Source organism: Brachionichthys hirsutus, chromosome 14 (assembly GCF_040956055.1).
Source record: "Brachionichthys hirsutus isolate HB-005 chromosome 14, CSIRO-AGI_Bhir_v1, whole genome shotgun sequence".
NCBI lineage: Eukaryota > Metazoa > Chordata > Actinopteri > Lophiiformes > Brachionichthyidae > Brachionichthys > Brachionichthys hirsutus.
The window spans coordinates 8,568,464-8,586,074 of record NC_090910.1 but is presented as its reverse complement, the minus strand read 5'-3'; the positions used below and the strand labels follow the sequence as shown (position 1 = coordinate 8,586,074).

The window sequence follows — 17,611 nt, the reverse complement described above, 5'->3', positions numbered from 1 at the left end:
TAAAAAGAGCAGTCCTTGTGTAAAACCAGGACACAAAACATCACAGTCGAATTTATCTACTCTGTTATCGCCATCCTTTTTCACTTTTTCAACATGCATGCACCGAATCATCACAGAATCAGTTTGACTGGAAACTGAAAAAAAAATTAAAAAGCAAGATCTGTTCAGCTTTAATTACTTGAGACAAGTCATCCCAGTGATACTTTAGAGGCGGGAGCAACATCAATCCCTCTGCTATCGTTCCGATCAGTCTTGGTCCTTTGTCTCTGTCCGTCCGCCTCGCTCTCTAAGCACCCGCCTCTTCAGAAGGTCCAGCTCATCAGAGGCCAGAGCTTTTCTCAGAGCCTCGAAGAAGCCGTGATAGTGGGATGTGTTGTGGATCATCAGCAGGACTCCAGCCAGCAGCTCATTGGTCACCAGCAAGTGGTGCAGGTACGCCCTCTGGTGGTTGGTACAGCAGTAGCAACCACACCCCTCCGCCAGGGGCCCGAAATCATCCTGAAACCTGGATGGAAGTTTAGGAGCAGTTACGGTAATATTCGTGAAAATGCAACCTGTTCCACGACTTCACGAAAACAAAGATTCTGCCGTTTATAAAAATCCTCTGAAGTTTTATTAGAACCGGCACAAACCTGCTGTCGTTGAGATTGATCTCAAAGGACGTCATTTGTGTTTTGAGATTATCTTGCTCGCCATTCTGCAGCGTCTCCCCCGCAGTGAGCTTCTTCTCGCTCGGCTCCAGAACTGCCAAAATATATATCCATCTCATAAATCCCAACACACGCCCCACTTTCACACCATAATCTCATCTCAGCAGAAGATATATCCCTATATATAGAACTGACTGCACACGTCTGTCTCAGGGGGGGTTGATGTTTGCTGCAAGGGAGAACCGTATGTACAAAACAGTGAAGGGTACAGATGGTTGTAAATGCTAATCCTTTAAGCAGTTAATCACCAATCTTTTTGTGATGAGAACCCAGTATATGCATCAACATTTGCATTTTAAAGGTAGCAATATATGAAAATGTGTTAGTTTTTTATGGCAGGACTAGTATCGACTCAGACTGAGTCATTCAGACCACTTGTGTGATTTGATAAAAACATCCTTCCCTACATCTCGATGCACAATTAAAATTAAGATACTGCAGAATCAAAATTGAATGATCAAGAAAAGGAGGAAAAAAAGAGACAATTAGCTTCAACTAAGGTTCTTAACTTCTAATCATAAGTAGCAGGACTATACAGGTTTGTTTTTCCAGTCCGAACTCATCACCCTTACTCATTTTTTGGATTTCCAGAGGTATACTAGCATGTGACACTTTCATGCTGGAACTGAAAGGACGTCTTCAACCTTTACTGCCTGTCGTATGAGTTTAACAACTTTTTAATGAAGCACAAAGTTCTCAGAGGTCCAGGTCTGCACATTTTCAACAGCACCCTCCCCTCAGCCTTCCAACTGGGACAGCAACCAGAACACGGGGCGCAGCCTTAATTGTTACCCTGCTGGAGCTGCTGTGAGATACGCCGCCGATTTCAAGTCATTGACTGAATGTTTATTAAATCCAATTATTTCGACTGACCAAAAATACACATCAACAAAAAGCGTGCACATAAATTTTCATATCTATTAGATCATTTAGAATAATTCCCTGAAGGCAAGATACACTTCTTTCCTACTCATTAAGGGCCAGTTGGCGCTTTTCTCTATCAATTATTGAGCCAGTGGTGGAAAACGTCTCCAACGGCACACAAACTCTGTCTTGTTAGTCGGCAATTTAAAAGTAGATACAGGGTTGTTCATTTACTTAAGACACTCAGCATGGGCTTTACACTAAGCGGCACAAGTCCGATAAAAGATAATTAGACACATTCTATGCAGAACCCCTCCACTTTAAGACAAAGGATATTGTTTTCCTCGCTGCTGCCTCTTTATGTATAGAAATGATGCAAAGCCATCAGCATTTCATTCTCATCCAATTTAATATGGCGAGGCAGACTCCCAAGCCGAGCTCCCGAATCGCATTATGACATGTCGGATAGCTCAAGGTGTGCATGTTGAACTTAAAGAGAGGCAACCAGTGCTTTGTTCTTTGGAGCAAGTCTTTTTTTCTTACATAAAATAAATAAATAAATAATAATAATTTATTTTAAAAAAATATATATATTATGGCTTTCTGCAAGGTGGCTTTACCTGAAAGGTCGTTAGGGTAAAATGACTGACGACAGAAGTGGTGCCAAATTATTAAAAATGTCTCTCAGACACCGTTTTAAATTCAGAATTTAAATTTCATTGTGCCTTAACTTAAAAGCTGCATATCGGAAATGTAGCGATCTAAATAATTAAAGCCTGAGCTGGACGAGATAGCAGATCTCTTACAGAACAATACTAGCTCAGCAGCGTATGGAACACTGTTAGTAAAAGGATCCTTCAGCAGAATAATGAAAGGGAGACTATGAATCTGGGAACACTGGAACATCTAAACACAAATAAATGTTGTTGAAACTTAAATATCGGCCTACACTACCAGAAAAACTTAGAATCACCAATAATAAAATATATTTATCCATACATGCACCCAGTTTAACTTTCTTTCATTATGCTGCTTTATTTAAATCTGACATTGATTTATCCTTAAACGACATACAGAACAAATCTACCCTGCAGTTATACCCCCCAACCTGCAGGCGGCGCTCTACCTGCGAGCTCTGGGTCCGAGGAGATGTCAAAGCTGAAGCACAGAGCGCAGCCTCGCTCCGTCGCTTGGAAGGGGAAGTGACTCTCGAACAGGTCGACGCCGGCCTCCACGCATGCCAGCACCTCATCCGGCTGGCCCACGCCCCGCAGCAGTCTGAGGACAACGCAAACAGCCAATCAGCAGCCAGCACAGTGCACAGGGTTCGGGCTCGCACCGACGTAGAACACAGAACATGCGTTAGAAAAGGCACCCAGTAAACAGACTCCTTCTGATTCCCCCCCGCCTGCAGCCGTCGTGGTCAAACCCGATTTAGCATTTGAAAATGACTCAACTCCACTTTCCAGTAGGAAGCAGCACTATCTCATAACTCGGAGCCGCCGCCAGACTCCTCCATCACACCTCCAGGAGACGAGGAGGGGGGGGGGGGGGCAGATTACCGTGAAAAGCCCCCGAGGGGCTACTGGTTTGTGACATTTTTCATCATTGAAAAGCGTCTGCTATTCAACTAGAGTAAAAAATAATAATAATCAGTTTTATTGACACCAACATGAAGGCCACTGTTTTGTGTGGTTGCGGCTTTTTTTTTTTTTTTAACTATTATTAAATAATCAGGAAAGAGTTTGTGATTAGAAGATAGAAGTCCTCCTGCAACTGTAATCAATAAAAACCCATCACTCTCTCTCAGACTGATAAGCAGCGTCGACCTGGGTTTGTCCTCGGGTAGTTCCTTGGCCACAGCGCTGATGAGCTGGGTCCTCAGGGTCCGGTCCATGGCGCCCGTCTGGAAGCCGTCCAGGCAGAATCCTGCCACGGGCCTCTTCGCCGTCTCTCTGGCCGAGCGCAGCCTCTCCTCCGGGATGTCTCCTCCCTCCACCACCCCGAACACCTCCGTTCCCTCCAGCTCCTGGCAATAATCAGACGGGTTTGGGATTAACCAGCATGGAAGATAGAAAGAACAGCAAGAGGCGGAGAGCGAGAGAGAGAGAGAGAGAGAGATACTGATAGCGACACCCGACGAGACACAAAATGTGTTGAACGACCGATTCGAGCTGCTTTTTCTCGGCGTGATCATCTTTGAATGGAAGTGAAGTGAAAATAAATGGGTTCATTCCTCGCCAGCGCTTATCGGGGTTTAGATGACGCGGCATGAATACAAATAGACGGCACAAACCAGAGAAATGCAGGCAGAGAAGCGAAGCACAAGTTGCTGCGTCAGCACGGATCGATGAATTTACCCCACGATACGCCACCGATCCCTCTCAGCGCTTTGCTCCACATCGTTTCCAAGCTTGAAACGCACTTTTAATCACGAGGAGCAGCACGTAAACACAGCATTTAGGAAAGATATCCTGGGCAGTGAAAAACGAGCATCATAAAAAAAAAAAAGCTAACTATCTTGTGGGGGGGGGGCAGGAGCGATTTATGAAACATCCTCTGCAGCATAGCCGAGTTAGAATCAGGAGTATAACAAGTTATAAACGTGGTAGCGATTCACTGCCGCACAAATCTAACAGGAAGGCCGTTTTGTTTTGTGCACCTGTGATTGGTGATGCACCAGCAGACACTCGTCCAAGTGGCTGAGGGTCCGATCCACCGATTTCCGAACCCTTTTCCGGGAGGTGTTGTTCTGCCACGTCTCGCCGTCTGCCATGCTCTGGTACCAATCGGGCTGCACGGCCTTCAGGAGAGCCATGAATTTATCCACGGTCAGCTCCGTCCGGCCTCCGCTGCCCCACACGGACACCGTCTGATGAAGACACAGAAGGGGGGGGGGGGGGGTTAAAAAGACACAGACAGCTATGAGATTTGGACAAGGCTAATTATTACCCAGGTTAGGGGGAACCTGGGTAATTAAAACCAAACATAAACAGCAGGGGGCTGTTTATGTTTGGTTTTAATGTTTTTAGTGGATTTTAATGACATTTTCAGGAAATACGTATCTTTTTATGTAACGCTAAGCTAACGCGCTGCTGGCTTCAGGAAGACATTTAGCTCCCACCTACGAGACAAGTCGTGCAGAAGCCGAAGTTCACCTTGTTAGTGGTGTAGCCTGCTGGGCACGGGGTCGCGGGGTCGTGAAGCGAGCAGTACAGGACCGTATCATGAAGACCTGAACAAAGCACAGAACAGAGATCAATGCACATTACGGAGCACAAAAGTGGATCACAAAGTGGATCACAAAGTGGATCACAAAGTGGATCACAGCCACAGAGCGTCTAGAATAGACGATACAAAGGAAGAAAAAGAGTAAACAGAAGTAAAGTTACCTGCAAACTTCCTGAATCCATCCTTAAAATCCTCCAACACCTCCAGGTGCTCTGCTCTAAGGGGGGGGGTAAATGCACTTTAGTTTGACTGTGTGTGTGTGCGTGCGCGCGCGCGCGTGATGATGTCATCTTACATGCTGGACAGGGTCACCTGTGTGACAGAAGGCAGCTTGTCCAGGGTGCGCAGCGTGTCCTGGGTCAGGTGAGGCACCGTGCCGAGGTGCGTGTAGAGCAGACACGCCGGTACCTCCAGAGAATGCTGCCCCGTCCTGCCGAGCCCCTTCAGGGCCCCCACCCGAGCGGTTCCCCGCAGCACTCGGGACAGCTCCAGCTTCATCCCGTTCCCGGTAACCGCTGGACCACGGTGCGCTAGCACACGTGAATTAGCTAGCGTCGCTAACTAGCCTCGCCGCGCGCGTGACGTCAGACCGTTCGTCGACTCCAGATGTTTATTGATCTGCGGGTTCTTCACAATGTGTGCTGGGTTGAATTGTACGCGTTAATAATTTAAGAATATGTTTCATCCTTTCCCTGCAAAACTAACGACCTGAGAGGAACTACAAAGCGTGTCATTATGTCGTCATCACCGGTCGCCGTCACGTGGGAAAACTACAAAACGCGACGTCCCCCCCCAGAGACACCAATATTTTTCCGTTTCGTAAAAAGCTTTAAATAAGTATTTCGTTGTTTATTTTTGTATGATATTTTCATATTTTAAAGCCCATTTTCCTTATGTAATGTTGCACCAAGTAGTTGCTATGGATACCAAACATTCCTTAAGGAATTACAAAGTGTCTGGGACATGTAGTCCTGCAGTGACTCGATGACAGTACAAAAAACGTTAATGTACTACAGTACCCATACTCCTTTGGAAGCGGTTGTGTTGAGGATGCCGTGAGTTTTTGGCGAAGACTCTTTGTTTTGACTTGTGAATATTTATATAACTTTTAAATAGGACTACGTTGTCATAGTTACAATTACATAAAAAGTAGCAGAGGCTAATTCTGTAACTGCACAGGTGATGACGTACTCAGGTGGGAATTCTCACCTGTTTAAATGGAGACTGGCCGGCACGAGGAAAACGTCTGGAGAGAAGGTGAGTTTATAAAAACCGAATGGTTTCCTATTCAAACATCCTCCTTTCAACATGTTTTCTAAAGTGAAAACATAAAATCCATAGCTCGGGGTATCTTGGCTTGGCATTCATGAATCGAGATATTTTTGAAATACTCTTGTTATTTTTCTTGCAAACAGTATCGGAAATTGTAATTCATTATTTCCTTTCATGGACAGATGCATGTGATGAAGGATGATATTGATCTCTGGAGGAAGGTGAGATAAAACATTTATGCTGTTGGAGTCATATTTTTTTATATTTATATTTTTTTATATTTATATTTTTGTATCGCTATAAACTGATTTCCCTTTAGAGATTATTATTTGGCCCCGCAATGCGCTGGCGACGTGTCCGGAGTGTACCCCACCTCTCGCCCACAGCAAGCTGGGATGGGCTCCAGCAGAAACGTGACCCGCAAAGCGGAAGAAAATGGATGGATGGATTATTATTAGATAAAAAAAATAATAATAAAGTCTTTCAACCTTGAATATCTTTGCCTCTTTCCCTGTCCACAGCAGGTGGAGATGGCCTCCGATTTTGAAGTATCCAAAGTTATCTCTCGCAATAAGGAACGTCTCGTAGGAACCGACAGTCTCCCTGTACCGTTGCAAACCTCTGACCAGCTAAGAGATCATGATGACGCCTACAGTGAAGGTAGGTCTGCCCGTGAAAACAGACCTACAAGCCTCGAGAAGAGACTAGAGTTGAGCCTGTGCAGCAGCTTGAGCATCGCTATCTGCGTGGTTGTCTCTTGCAGCTCAGGGTCTTCTTAGCGATTGGTTCGGCAGTAAATTGAGGCTGGAGCTGAAGACGGAGGACGAGGAGGAAGATGACCCTGCCGTGGTTGGGATAAACTACGATAACTTTCACGGTACAAAGCAAAAAAAAAAAAAAACTATTTCAACCTGGTGCGCTTTCTCTTTTACTGAACAGTAGCGTCGATTCCCCTGATCATAACTATTGGCATCAAAAAATCTAAATGGATGAGGAGAAAAATGAACTGGGCGGAGTGCATGCATGTCAGAATTTCTCCTCTGCATTCAGTCGTAAATATTTAGGTGGAATGTCAAACTATAATGTTCTCAAACCAAGAGTTTACCAGGTGTCCTTTTTTTATTTAGTGTTTGATATTCCTGGTGATATGATCTACAAATAATGATCTCTAAAAGTATATTGCAGGCTGTGGTTTGCCAAAATGGTCAACAGTAACAAAAAAATAAAAAAACTCCTCTGTTGTGATGCAAGTCTTCCTTTAAATTCTCAGATCTGTACACCCACCTTGCTGAGGAAGAAGAGGGCGGCACTGTGGACAGCATTCTCCGAGACCTGATGGAGCGAGAGGTGTTTGACTGCGGCGTGATGGAGGAACTGGCACTTGATGTCGGACAGACAAAGAAGAAGATCAGAGACCCGATCGTCGCCATGGAAGCACGACACCTGCAGGTATGTGACCAAAGTGACGCTGACATTTCTCACGTGAATCCGATGAGCCGGTCGAAGAAGCGACGCGTCGGCCGGAAAGATCGGCGCCCAAGTTGCATTCCCAGCTACAGTCACCGATTCCCACCGAAGGTGCGAGAGAACAGGGCCCGCCGAGAGGCTGAGAGGCAGAGGCGGCAACGGGCGAGGGAGGTTCTACGGGATGCCAGGGTGGCGGCAAAGAAGAGGCGGCAACGGGAGGAGACCCGGAGGAAGCAGGAGGCACAGAGCGAGGAGGAGATGGTGCAACGGGAGGAGGTGCGGCTGCGTCGTCAGGCAGAGGAGAAGCGATGCCGTGAGCAGCGGCTCCGACAGAGGTGCAGTACCGACGGCGAGCGCTTTACTTCCGCTGAAGTTGTTACGTTGAACCTTCCTTTGGCGGATTTAATCGATCAATGCATTGAGAAGTAATCTCGGGATTATTCAGCTCCCTGAACAAAAACCTTTTGTCCCTGTGGAGATAACAGATAACAAACAGAGGTGTTTTTTTTTAAAAGCACATGTCCTGGGGTCATGATCATAGAAGTAAAATTGACACTTTTAAAATCATAATTTTACAGCTGAGATTGTTATTGATAATCAGATATCGATTTGGTTATAAACACATGAAATACAAACTGTATTGGGGCGGGAGGAATCGCCGTTCAACACAAAGTGAGAGTTTTAAGGCATTGATTCACAGATTTGATTTAATAAACAATAAAGAATTGGGTGGCACGGTTGTCCAAGAAGGGTCTGAGATCCATCTAGGTGAAGTTTCCACCCACAGTCCAATAACATGCAGTGCAGGGGAATTGGAAACTCTTGAATTTCCCACGGGAGCGAACGCGAGTACGAATATTTCTTTTGTACTTATGAGTCCTTCCGCGAAACCGGAGATCCGCTTCAGATTGCACCACAGGCCTCTCGCACAATATCAGCTGGGATCGGCTCGCAGCTCCTGCTAAAGATAGACGGTGGAAGAAATGGAAGGACGGCGACTGAGCGTCTGCAGCCATAGTGGCAGCACTATGAAGCTAATGCACAGCAGTCATCCAATCAAATAAGGGAATCAGTCGTCACCCGGTTCATCCCGGAACGAACAAACCTTCATCTCAGTCCATCAAGAAGTTCTTGTCCTGTTTCAGCGTTTCAGTTTTTACTCTGATCATTTCATGTGTGCTGTTTCATTATCTCCTTTCATACACGAGGGCCCCGTTTCCTGCACGTCGCGGGGAACAACAGCACATCTTTCTGCTTCCTTGTTGATTAATGTGGGTGTTTGTCCCGCAGGGGAAACGAGAGAATTGAAGGGCAGAGGGCAGCCAGAAGCCTCCACTCAGCGCCTCCTTTATCCACAAACGCCCAGCAGCAGGACCTGCAGCGCCTCCACATCGAGCGGAAAATTCAGTGTAAACGTCTCACGCATAATCTCAAGGTCGGTGCTCGTACCGCGTCTGCGGGCTGCAGGTTGGCGCGCTCTTACGACTTGCGTGCGTGTTTCAGTGTCTCCGGGGGCATTTCTCCGGATGGTATTCAGTGGCGCTGGACCGAAGGCTACGTATGGGCAAGGCCAGGGCCCTCTGTGATTGGAAGAGGCAGCTGAGAGCTTGGCGAGCGTGGCGAGCAGCGGTGTGGGCGGGACAAAGACAGCGGGAGTTGGGAAGAACAGAGCAGGAGCCACGAGCCGAAAACAGGCGAGCGCAAACAATAAATGGCATTAAAGCCCATCATTGTGCAAGTCCTGCCACGCAAACACAGCCGACATCCAAGATGAGACTTTTAATTAAGAAAGTATTTCAGGAAGAAACTCACTTATTTATATCCTGACAAAGCAGTAATTAAGGGTTTAAAAAAAAAAAATAGGCTCACATCTGCTACCTCCTCCAGACAAAGCCAGCTGGCTGCCGAGAATGACCGAAACAGGTTGCTACGGCGATGTCTGAATGAGTGGCAGCTGTGGTGCAGGATGGAGAAGGAGCGACGGCAGCTTTTGACCCAGCAGCAGAAGACCCGGCGCAAGATGGCTGCTTTAATTCAGGCTGCATCGACAGGCATGTTCAGTGGGACCGAAGCGCCAGCCCACCAGCCAGTGACGGCACAACCCGAGGAAAGTAATCAACCGGACACGAGGGTGAGCGCCGCAATGAATGTGAATGTTTACGCTGAAGCTAAATCAGAGCTCAATTAGCTGCCCATGCTAAATTATTTGGTGTATAAATTTAGCTAATTCATACACCAACTACGAAACGTTAAACTGAATCGGAGTTGATTCTCTTAATCTATAAATGGCAATTTTAAAAACCGTTTTTCCTGACCTCATTCTGGATCAGATCCCTTTATGACTGATTTTTGATGAGTGATGATTTTTTGAAAATAACAATCAGACAAACAAAGAAAACAAACGCCATCAAAAACATAACCTCCTTGGCGGAGCTAATAAGATGGAGTGGAAAACGGATGGAGAGATGGAAGAAACAGAACAGCAGACTGAAGCTGCAGGATAATGGAGGAAGGGTCAGTGAAGGTGTCACTGAAGGCGCGTCATTCTTTAGCTTCGTGTAGAATTAGATCTGTGGGCAAGTCTTATTTTATTCATGCATAACACGGTGATCTGTTTACCATAGAAATATCGCCGTAGATCAGGCCCGTTAGCCCCGGACACCTCTTCACTACATCGGAACCAGACCCCTGTAGGTACTGTGGGCCAGCCCACTCGGCCCACTCGGCCCTGGCAGGTGACCCGACGCCACGCAGCGCCGACTCCTGCTGAGCTCCGCGAGGCACGACAGAGACGCGAGGGCGGCATCTCCGACCCGCCAAAAGGAGCCTCGTCACTGGGTGGCAGATTTGAGAGCAGACACGCCGTCCAGCAGCAGGTCATCACGCAGCAGAGGAAGCTGTTGAAGGAGCAGCAAGAGCAAATCGCAACGCTGAGGCAGCAGCAGAGCGTGTCACTGGAGAAAAGAGCGCCGCTCACCCAGCTATCGGCACCCGGAGGCCCCAGACCAAAGAGCCACAGCTTCGGCCCCAGGTAGCGGCGCGGCGCGGCGCCGGAGCTAAACGCAAACCTTCCAAGGTCGAAACGCGTCCGAAGCAGCGCATGGTTAAAAGGTTGTACAAATGAATGATAAATACGTCAGAAGACAATTAATAATAACAAGCAATTAAGTGTAAAAAAACTAATTTTGTATATACAGAAAAGCATTTGGTGAGAGCGTAAAGGAGGTTTTCCTTTACCTGTGTAGTTCCACTGCTGTCGGTGTATATCCTCCTGAGACTGACATGCGTCCTCTGTAATGGACAAATGTCCACTACAGAGGACGTGCTGGCGGGCTGGGTCTCAGGAGGATATATTGTTGTACATGCTGAATGTCGGCTGGTCTCGCTGTGCCCCCCCCCCGGGGACAAATAAAATGTCATTTGGCAACTCTGTCCAGAAAAAGCTCCAAATGGTCCTGTGGATGATGAATACCCTTCATCGTTTAGCTCGCACAGGATTCTGGCAGACCATTGTCTGTGTGGACAGCGCAGCCGGATGGAAGGGATTATTATTTATTTTTAAAGAGGCCGTTACTTTGTTCAAAAAAAAAGTAGTACTGTACAGTGTTTTCAGGAGCTGCGCCAAGGTGAATCGAGGTTAAAGTCATTATTTGTTGGTAGCTTTCCAATTAAACCAAAAATCACATAAAAGTAGTGCGAAAAGAATCCCATCAGCTACAGGAGGGATCAAAAACCTCCAAGAGAACAAAGGCAATCTGCCAAAATGTACATTTTATGCCGCAATTTCTCTTGTAATTACACATTTATGTGATTAAACGCTAAATATACGTCCCAAGAAGTTTGTACAACCTTGAATATAATTTCATTCATGATCAAATGTAGTCGGGCGTGCCGGCTGAGCTCAGAAGACGGCCGATGAGGAGCAGGGGCATGTTAACGTGCTGTAACACTTGTGACAAGCTGTTGTTTCAGGCCACCGAGAGTTAACGGTGAACCTCAGAGGGAAACGTTAACACGACCACCGGGCCCCCATCCAATCATCAAAGGTCAGTCTGTTCAGAAAAGCAGGTTTATATCTTCCTAACGGCATGATGTGGCCTCTGTGTCAAGAAGATTGCACGGAAAACGAGTTAAAGCTGACACTTCCCTCAGCAGCAGATCATGTAATGACATAAAACATGAGCTATCAGCCATATATGTGTTCCCCCTCCCTCTCTAAAGCCATGGAGGGCCGCGCGCGGAAACGAGCGGAGAGGAGGAAGGAAATTGAGGAGCTCAAGAGAAAGAAGGAGGATGATAAATTGGTACGAGAGATCAAGGAGGCGTTTGCAGCTACAGGGTGCGTAGCATGATTTAATAGTGCGAAACGATGAAACACCTTTCAGGCTGAGGCGAAGGCTGCCGAGGACCAGAGGCTGAGGGAGATGGAGGAGGAGAAGCTAAAGGCCGCAGAAAAGAAGGAGGAGGAGAAACGACAGGAAAGAGAGGTGACGTGACTTTCATCTTTCATGGTGTTCACGAAGAAACGAGTCGATTCAGGAGGAAGCATCAAGCAGGACTTCTCTGTGCAGCGGGAAGAGGAAAAGCAGAGGCAGCTGAAGAGACGACAGCAGCTCCTGAAGCTGGCGCATCGTCACTACCGCAGAAACGTGCTGCTTCGGCGAGGCTTGGCGCCATGGCAACGCCTCGTTCAGCTCAGACAAGCCGACGTGCAGGTAAATCGACTCTTTCCTAGTCAGGGACTTTTACAGCAACTTCGGTCTTCCTTCAGTCGTCCAAATCTGCATTTTGAGAATCCAGGGCCGGGCGCGGGGGGGGGGGGGGGGGGGGGGCGTTCCTTTATCAACCATGTTCCAGCAACTGAATTCAATAAAGCTAAAGAATTCTGCCCATCAAAGATTAATCCAAGTCCCCGGACACAACACTGATCATAATAGAGGGCTGCATGTGCATCAGCCCTCTGGATTGGATGCAGTCAGTTAAAGGCAATGCGTGCCCATCAATGGCGTTTTAGAATTCAAATCTTTACAAGCTCTGAAATGGCTCTCAGACCGTCGGGGGGGGGGGGACAAAATGCTTCCACATTTTCTCTCGCCACGGCGCTTCTTTAGTCATTTCTCGTCAACCTGAGGAAAATGAAATGCCTGGCCTGTCTGAACATTTCAGATACAGAAAGAGGGCCGAACGCGCAAGGAGCTTTGAAAGACGTTCAACCAAAAGTACTTTATCATAACAACTTTAAGTACCGTGAAAGGCAGCAGAACCTTTCGGCTCTTCGTCTCCCTCTTCCCACGTAGCTAGATGTGATAGCAATGCATTAATGTCGTCATTTCTTATCCGTTGATCCCGTCGCAGGGATGAGTTTTCTTTGATCATTTAGTTCACGTCCGTCCGTCCGGCCTGTTTCGCCGCTGCTTTTAATGCAGTTCCACTTTGAGAAGCTGCTGCTCACGGCCTGAAGTTGACTTTCTCAAAGCAATATCATAATTCAGTCTCAAACATTTTCCTCCACTAATCAGAGCCGTCTCCAATAACGCGAGACTCATTCAAAAGCAGACGCTTCTCCACTTGTCACCTCTCCGTCGTCTCCATTTTGGCGCGCGTGATTTGGCGTGAATGCCCTCGTCGGTGTGCATCGGCGCTTTTTCTCTTCAATCCCCGCCAGCTGGCTGAGAGCCACCACGATCTCGCCCTCCTGAGGAGCTGCACGCTCGGCTGGCGGCGATCAGCGAGAGAGTCCCTGTCGGAGAAAAAAGCTTACGCCAACCAACTGTACCGGCACTTTCTGCTCCGGAGGAGCTTAAGCTGCTGGAAAAGAGTGCGTACACACACACACACACACACACACAATGAATCAATCAGAGCTGCAGTCTCCCCATCTTCTGTCAGTGACTTGGAGCAACAGCATCTCCTAATCTCCTGCTCTGTCTGCACTCAATTACGTTTAAACTACCCAGTCTGAACTTGGGAAAAAAGTTTCCCTTGTTTCAGTTTGAGCTCATGGAGACGGTTGAAACTTTTTGCCGTGGTCAGCTGCCATACGATGGGCCGAATGCCAGCGAACAGCACCCCCCCCCCCCCCCTCTGACTTCCTGCTTGTCGGCCTCAGCTAAAGGACCGGCGGATGGTTCAAGCAGAAAGAGCTGAGCGTTTCTATCGCATCCGCACTCTGAGGAGGTTTCTGTCGGCGCTGCTGGATCACGTGACCCGGGAGAGACTAGTGGGCCGGGACCGTCGGGAGAAGGCTGATGAGCACAATGACAGGTCTGCTAACAGCGGCGTTCTCATGCGTTCCCTCAATAACGTGGCCAACTAGAAAAGCACTCAGAGAGAGCACAAACCTCCACCAAGCAGCTCATTCCCCTCTTAATTGGATTTACACCGTCCAGAAGACATGTTGCATGATGGTGCATATCGGGCCCCTTTATGAATGTGAATTTAATGCATATTTTACAAGATATGATTTTTTGTTTTGAAAGGTCTCCATTATAAGTAAATGGGAAAGTCCTGATTTTTTTTTGTATCCAGATCGCTCTCAAAGGTTAATGGGATCTGAATTAGACCAAGACACATCTTCAGATTTTTTTTCCCCATCACGCTCCATCCAGCCGTTTTTCCATCATCCTGCCAACAGACAGGAAAACAAACAAAAACACAACTTCCTCGACGGAGGTAACCATGTGTCAAATTAGATTTATTAGTGAGTTGTAAAAGCAGAACAGTTTGGATAAAGATTTTTACAAATTATGCTATGAATTCAGTGAAAAGTCATTCATTTGAATTCTGTAGACACTTTATGGAATGTTTTTTTATTATTATTGTTTTTATACCGGTAAGTTTCCCACTGGAACATGCGATTTGCATCCATTCAAAGTGAGAAGCTTAGCAGTCCATTCTTTTTCTGCTTGTGCATTTTAATGACCTAAACCAGTGGGGGCACTCAGGAGAGCACGTTCCTCCACCGAGACCCAACACTCTCGTTTAAATTAGGTCCGACTCCAAAATACGATGCTTCCTCCTTTGTCGTTCTCCGCTCTCTGCAGCAGTTCATGAAATGTAAAAAAAAAAAGTGAGGTGAATGTCCACCAGGTGCCTGCGCAGTTTCCACCGTCAGTGAGCCTGCGGCAACGTAATGTGAAAACTCATTAAGCGTTGTCATGGCGCAGCTCCCTCGGATTGAGCTTCGCACCGCTCACCCGCTCTGCTCTTCCATCTGCTCGTACTTCAGACGGATGACGCGCCGCTGCTTCCCGGCCTGGAGGCAGATTCCGTGTTTACTTCGCATCGAAAGAGCGAAGGAGAAGAGACGGGAGCGGCTGGGACGGAGAGTGGCCGAGGCCATCCGCAGCGAAGCCTCTGGAAGAATCCGTCACCGAAAGAGACGACAAACGCGCCGACATGCATCCTCAAAAGCATTTAATATGAACAACATTTGAATCAAATCATGTTGATCTTGCTTGTGCCGAGCCGTTTTATTCCTCTGTGATAAATGTCGCACCGCTGCAGCCGAGTGTTTGTAGATGACGGAGGAGGCGCAGCGTGCCGAGCGACCATCCTTGAAGTGACGCTCCAACTATTGATTTATGCAGGGCTGCCGACGCCAGAGAAAACGGGACATTGCCGGGACGTTTTCTCAGATTTGTCCTCACATGGCAACTCCGAGGAAGCAATAAAATATAGAAATATTTGCTTGTCTGCGAGACGGATGATGAGAGGAAGGAGAATAAAGGTTCGTGAAGCTGGACACTCAATGGAAATGAATGCGTCTTATTGGGGTTTGTGGCGTTGCAGCCGTGTCACAGTAAGGGCAATAAAATCAAATAAAAAGCTGCAGTAAAGCAGACCCTGCAGCCACGAGTCGGAGCGAACGGAGCCATGCTGCCATCCAGTGGACAAGAACTCCCCTCCTAAAGAGAATATCAGGGATTCGGATGGCAGCTTCTCACACCGGGTCCGTCTGCCCGAGAGGCCGGGAGTTCATGTCCTCCTCCATGGTCATGAACTCTGCCCAGTTGCCACAGAAACCCCGAGAGTAGACGCCGGGGTCCACGACGAGGCCCCAGTAGGCCCCGCGGGCAGTTTTGTCCCGTAGGGCCGAGCGCGCCTCCCGCGTCGTCACGTTGAAGCTGATGTTGATCGCCTGCACCGCCAGCAGGTGCAGCAACCCGCCGGTCACAATGCTGCTGTACCATGCACAGGTGAAGCAGATTGCAGAGCTGGAGGGCAAAGAGAAGGTATTTAAAATAAAAATAAAATAAAAAAGCAGGAGAAGCACAAACAACGAGAGCAAAAAACCCGACACGTGGTGAGCTTTAAAGTTATTACCGTTAATATAATGCATCCCGTTTCGCACTGGAGGCGTAAAACGTGCTTCTCATTTGATTAAAACCCCCCCCCGGCTACCTGTACTGGTTGTAGACCCCCGGGCAGTAGAGCAGGGCGGTGAAGACGTGTTGTTCCGGACACAAACTCTGCAGCACCAGGCTGATCCCGTACAGGGAGGTCAACAGGAAGAGGAGGAGCGTAAGCAGGAAGCTGCGATGATTGGTCTGCCCCACGCAGCTGTTGATCCTACGGGGCCACAAACAGAGGGGGGGGGGGGAGACGCACGCAGGCGGACCAGACGTCGCGCCGGGTTACGCTACAGCACGCACGCACACACACACACGCAGGATGCTTTAATGGAACCCACCAGACACAGTGGTGGTCGAGACGCAGGACACACACGCCACAGATCCGACAGTGTCCCGCCCTCGGGGGTCGCGCCGCCTCACACACCGAACACCAGTTCCTCCGGCTGCTTTCCGTTAGCTCCGCCCGCTCCGGCGTCCCCGCCAGGTCGGTCGCCGTCAAGGCCGCGTCCTGCGTCCCCCGATTGAGGACAGGGTTAGGGTCTTCCAGGGGGGTGTGGTACTTTATCTCGCTGTGGACCGACTCTGGGTTTGGCCGCACAACTCCGGGGTCTCTCTTGGTGAGTACGAGGGCCACCAGAGTGAAGACGACCCCCGCAGTTACCAGCGCCGTCTGGACGCGGCTAACAAAGAGCTCCGTGACGAACAAGTAGTACACGTATCCCAGGGAGAAGAGGGCGAGGCTGAGGAAGAAGAGCGTCCGTCCCTTCCTGCGGTGGGTGGAATAGTAGTACCATAGCACCAGGCCGGGCAGAGCCGTCAGGACCGCCACGCCGAGCAGGAAGTGGAGTGCTGCGATGTGCAGGAGGACAGGAAGGAGGATAAGAGGAGGGATGATGGACAGGTCAACTCTTCTGGCTCCGCCCCACAGCCATGGTACACGAATCCGGTCTTGAAAGACTTCGGCCACCTTCGATAGAGATTCGGGTCTCTGAGGGTCCCTCTTCAGAAACCTGTCAAATGTGAAAAAGAAATATTTTTTCACTTGACGTTCAATTTGAACTTTTAAAGTCTTGAGCACAGCCATAATCAATACGGACTCCCTGTTGGATCTACAGTCGGTGACGAGTTCAGGGTAAAGGTTCACGATCCAATGTTTGACGCCTCACCTGTCGCAGGCGTCGTCCAGGTCTTCGCAGTCGCAAAAGCAGGCCGCCACATGGCTGCGCTCTCCCCGTCCGTTCACGTACTCGCAGCAGCACAACGTCTCCTCCTCCCGCCGCGCCACCCTGGCGGCTCGGCTCCTCATGGCGGACAGACGCACGGCCTGCCAAACAATCAGAAAACATTCACCGTCATCATCATCAGCTGTGTTACAGATACGATCGCCTTCAGAGCCCGTTGACACCATTTATTTGTTTTACATGTCAAGTATCAAAACAGGGGATTTAATACATTTTAAAATAATAATAATTCTCCATTTTAAAATTGGTTGTGCATTTATATATATGGCTTATATATATATATATAGTTTTGTTCTGTTTTGCTATCACAACGACCCAAGATCTGGATCGATCCGGCTGCAGCGCCTCTCATCCAGAGGTTGTACCAGTCCATAGGGAGCAGGATTACCGACTGCTGGAATAAACGCTGATGTGGACGCACCGATTACCGTGTGTTGATTATTGTGTTGATCATTCCGTGAATTTAGTTTGT

General features: G+C 48.2%; 3 protein-coding genes across 3 annotated transcripts; 1 reads left to right on the top strand and 2 right to left on the bottom strand.

The window, feature by feature from the left end:
• Positions 1 to 246: 246 nt before the first annotated feature.
• Positions 247 to 5,312, bottom strand: qtrt2 (queuine tRNA-ribosyltransferase accessory subunit 2). Its single transcript, XM_068748245.1, has 8 exons — positions 5,101 to 5,312; positions 4,967 to 5,022; positions 4,733 to 4,809; positions 4,237 to 4,446; positions 3,404 to 3,603; positions 2,683 to 2,852; positions 633 to 744; positions 247 to 505 (listed from the first exon to the last, which is right to left on the bottom strand). Exons 1-8 carry the CDS (start codon positions 5,301 to 5,303, stop codon positions 247 to 249), a joined length of 1,287 nt encoding a protein of 428 aa, XP_068604346.1. The 5' UTR covers positions 5,304 to 5,312.
• A 675-nt stretch (positions 5,313 to 5,987) lies between these two features.
• ccdc191 (coiled-coil domain containing 191) lies at positions 5,988 to 14,980 on the top strand. The gene is given in 16 exon segments (XM_068748244.1): positions 5,988 to 6,062; positions 6,599 to 6,737; positions 6,841 to 6,954; positions 7,348 to 7,526; positions 7,656 to 7,879; positions 8,835 to 8,979; positions 9,048 to 9,244; positions 9,438 to 9,655; positions 10,239 to 10,593; positions 11,526 to 11,590; positions 11,766 to 11,848; positions 11,930 to 12,031; positions 12,116 to 12,259; positions 13,210 to 13,362; positions 13,654 to 13,808; positions 14,773 to 14,980. Coding segments are annotated over 16 exon segments (2,556 nt in total).
• Positions 14,951 to 17,207, bottom strand: zdhhc23b (zinc finger DHHC-type palmitoyltransferase 23b). The gene is made up of 4 exons (XM_068748052.1): positions 17,065 to 17,207; positions 16,237 to 16,908; positions 15,948 to 16,115; positions 14,951 to 15,760 (listed from the first exon to the last, which is right to left on the bottom strand). Exons 1-4 carry the CDS (start codon positions 17,202 to 17,204, stop codon positions 15,487 to 15,489), a joined length of 1,254 nt encoding a protein of 417 aa, XP_068604153.1. The 5' UTR covers positions 17,205 to 17,207; the 3' UTR covers positions 14,951 to 15,486.
• Positions 17,208 to 17,611: the final 404 nt, after the last annotated feature.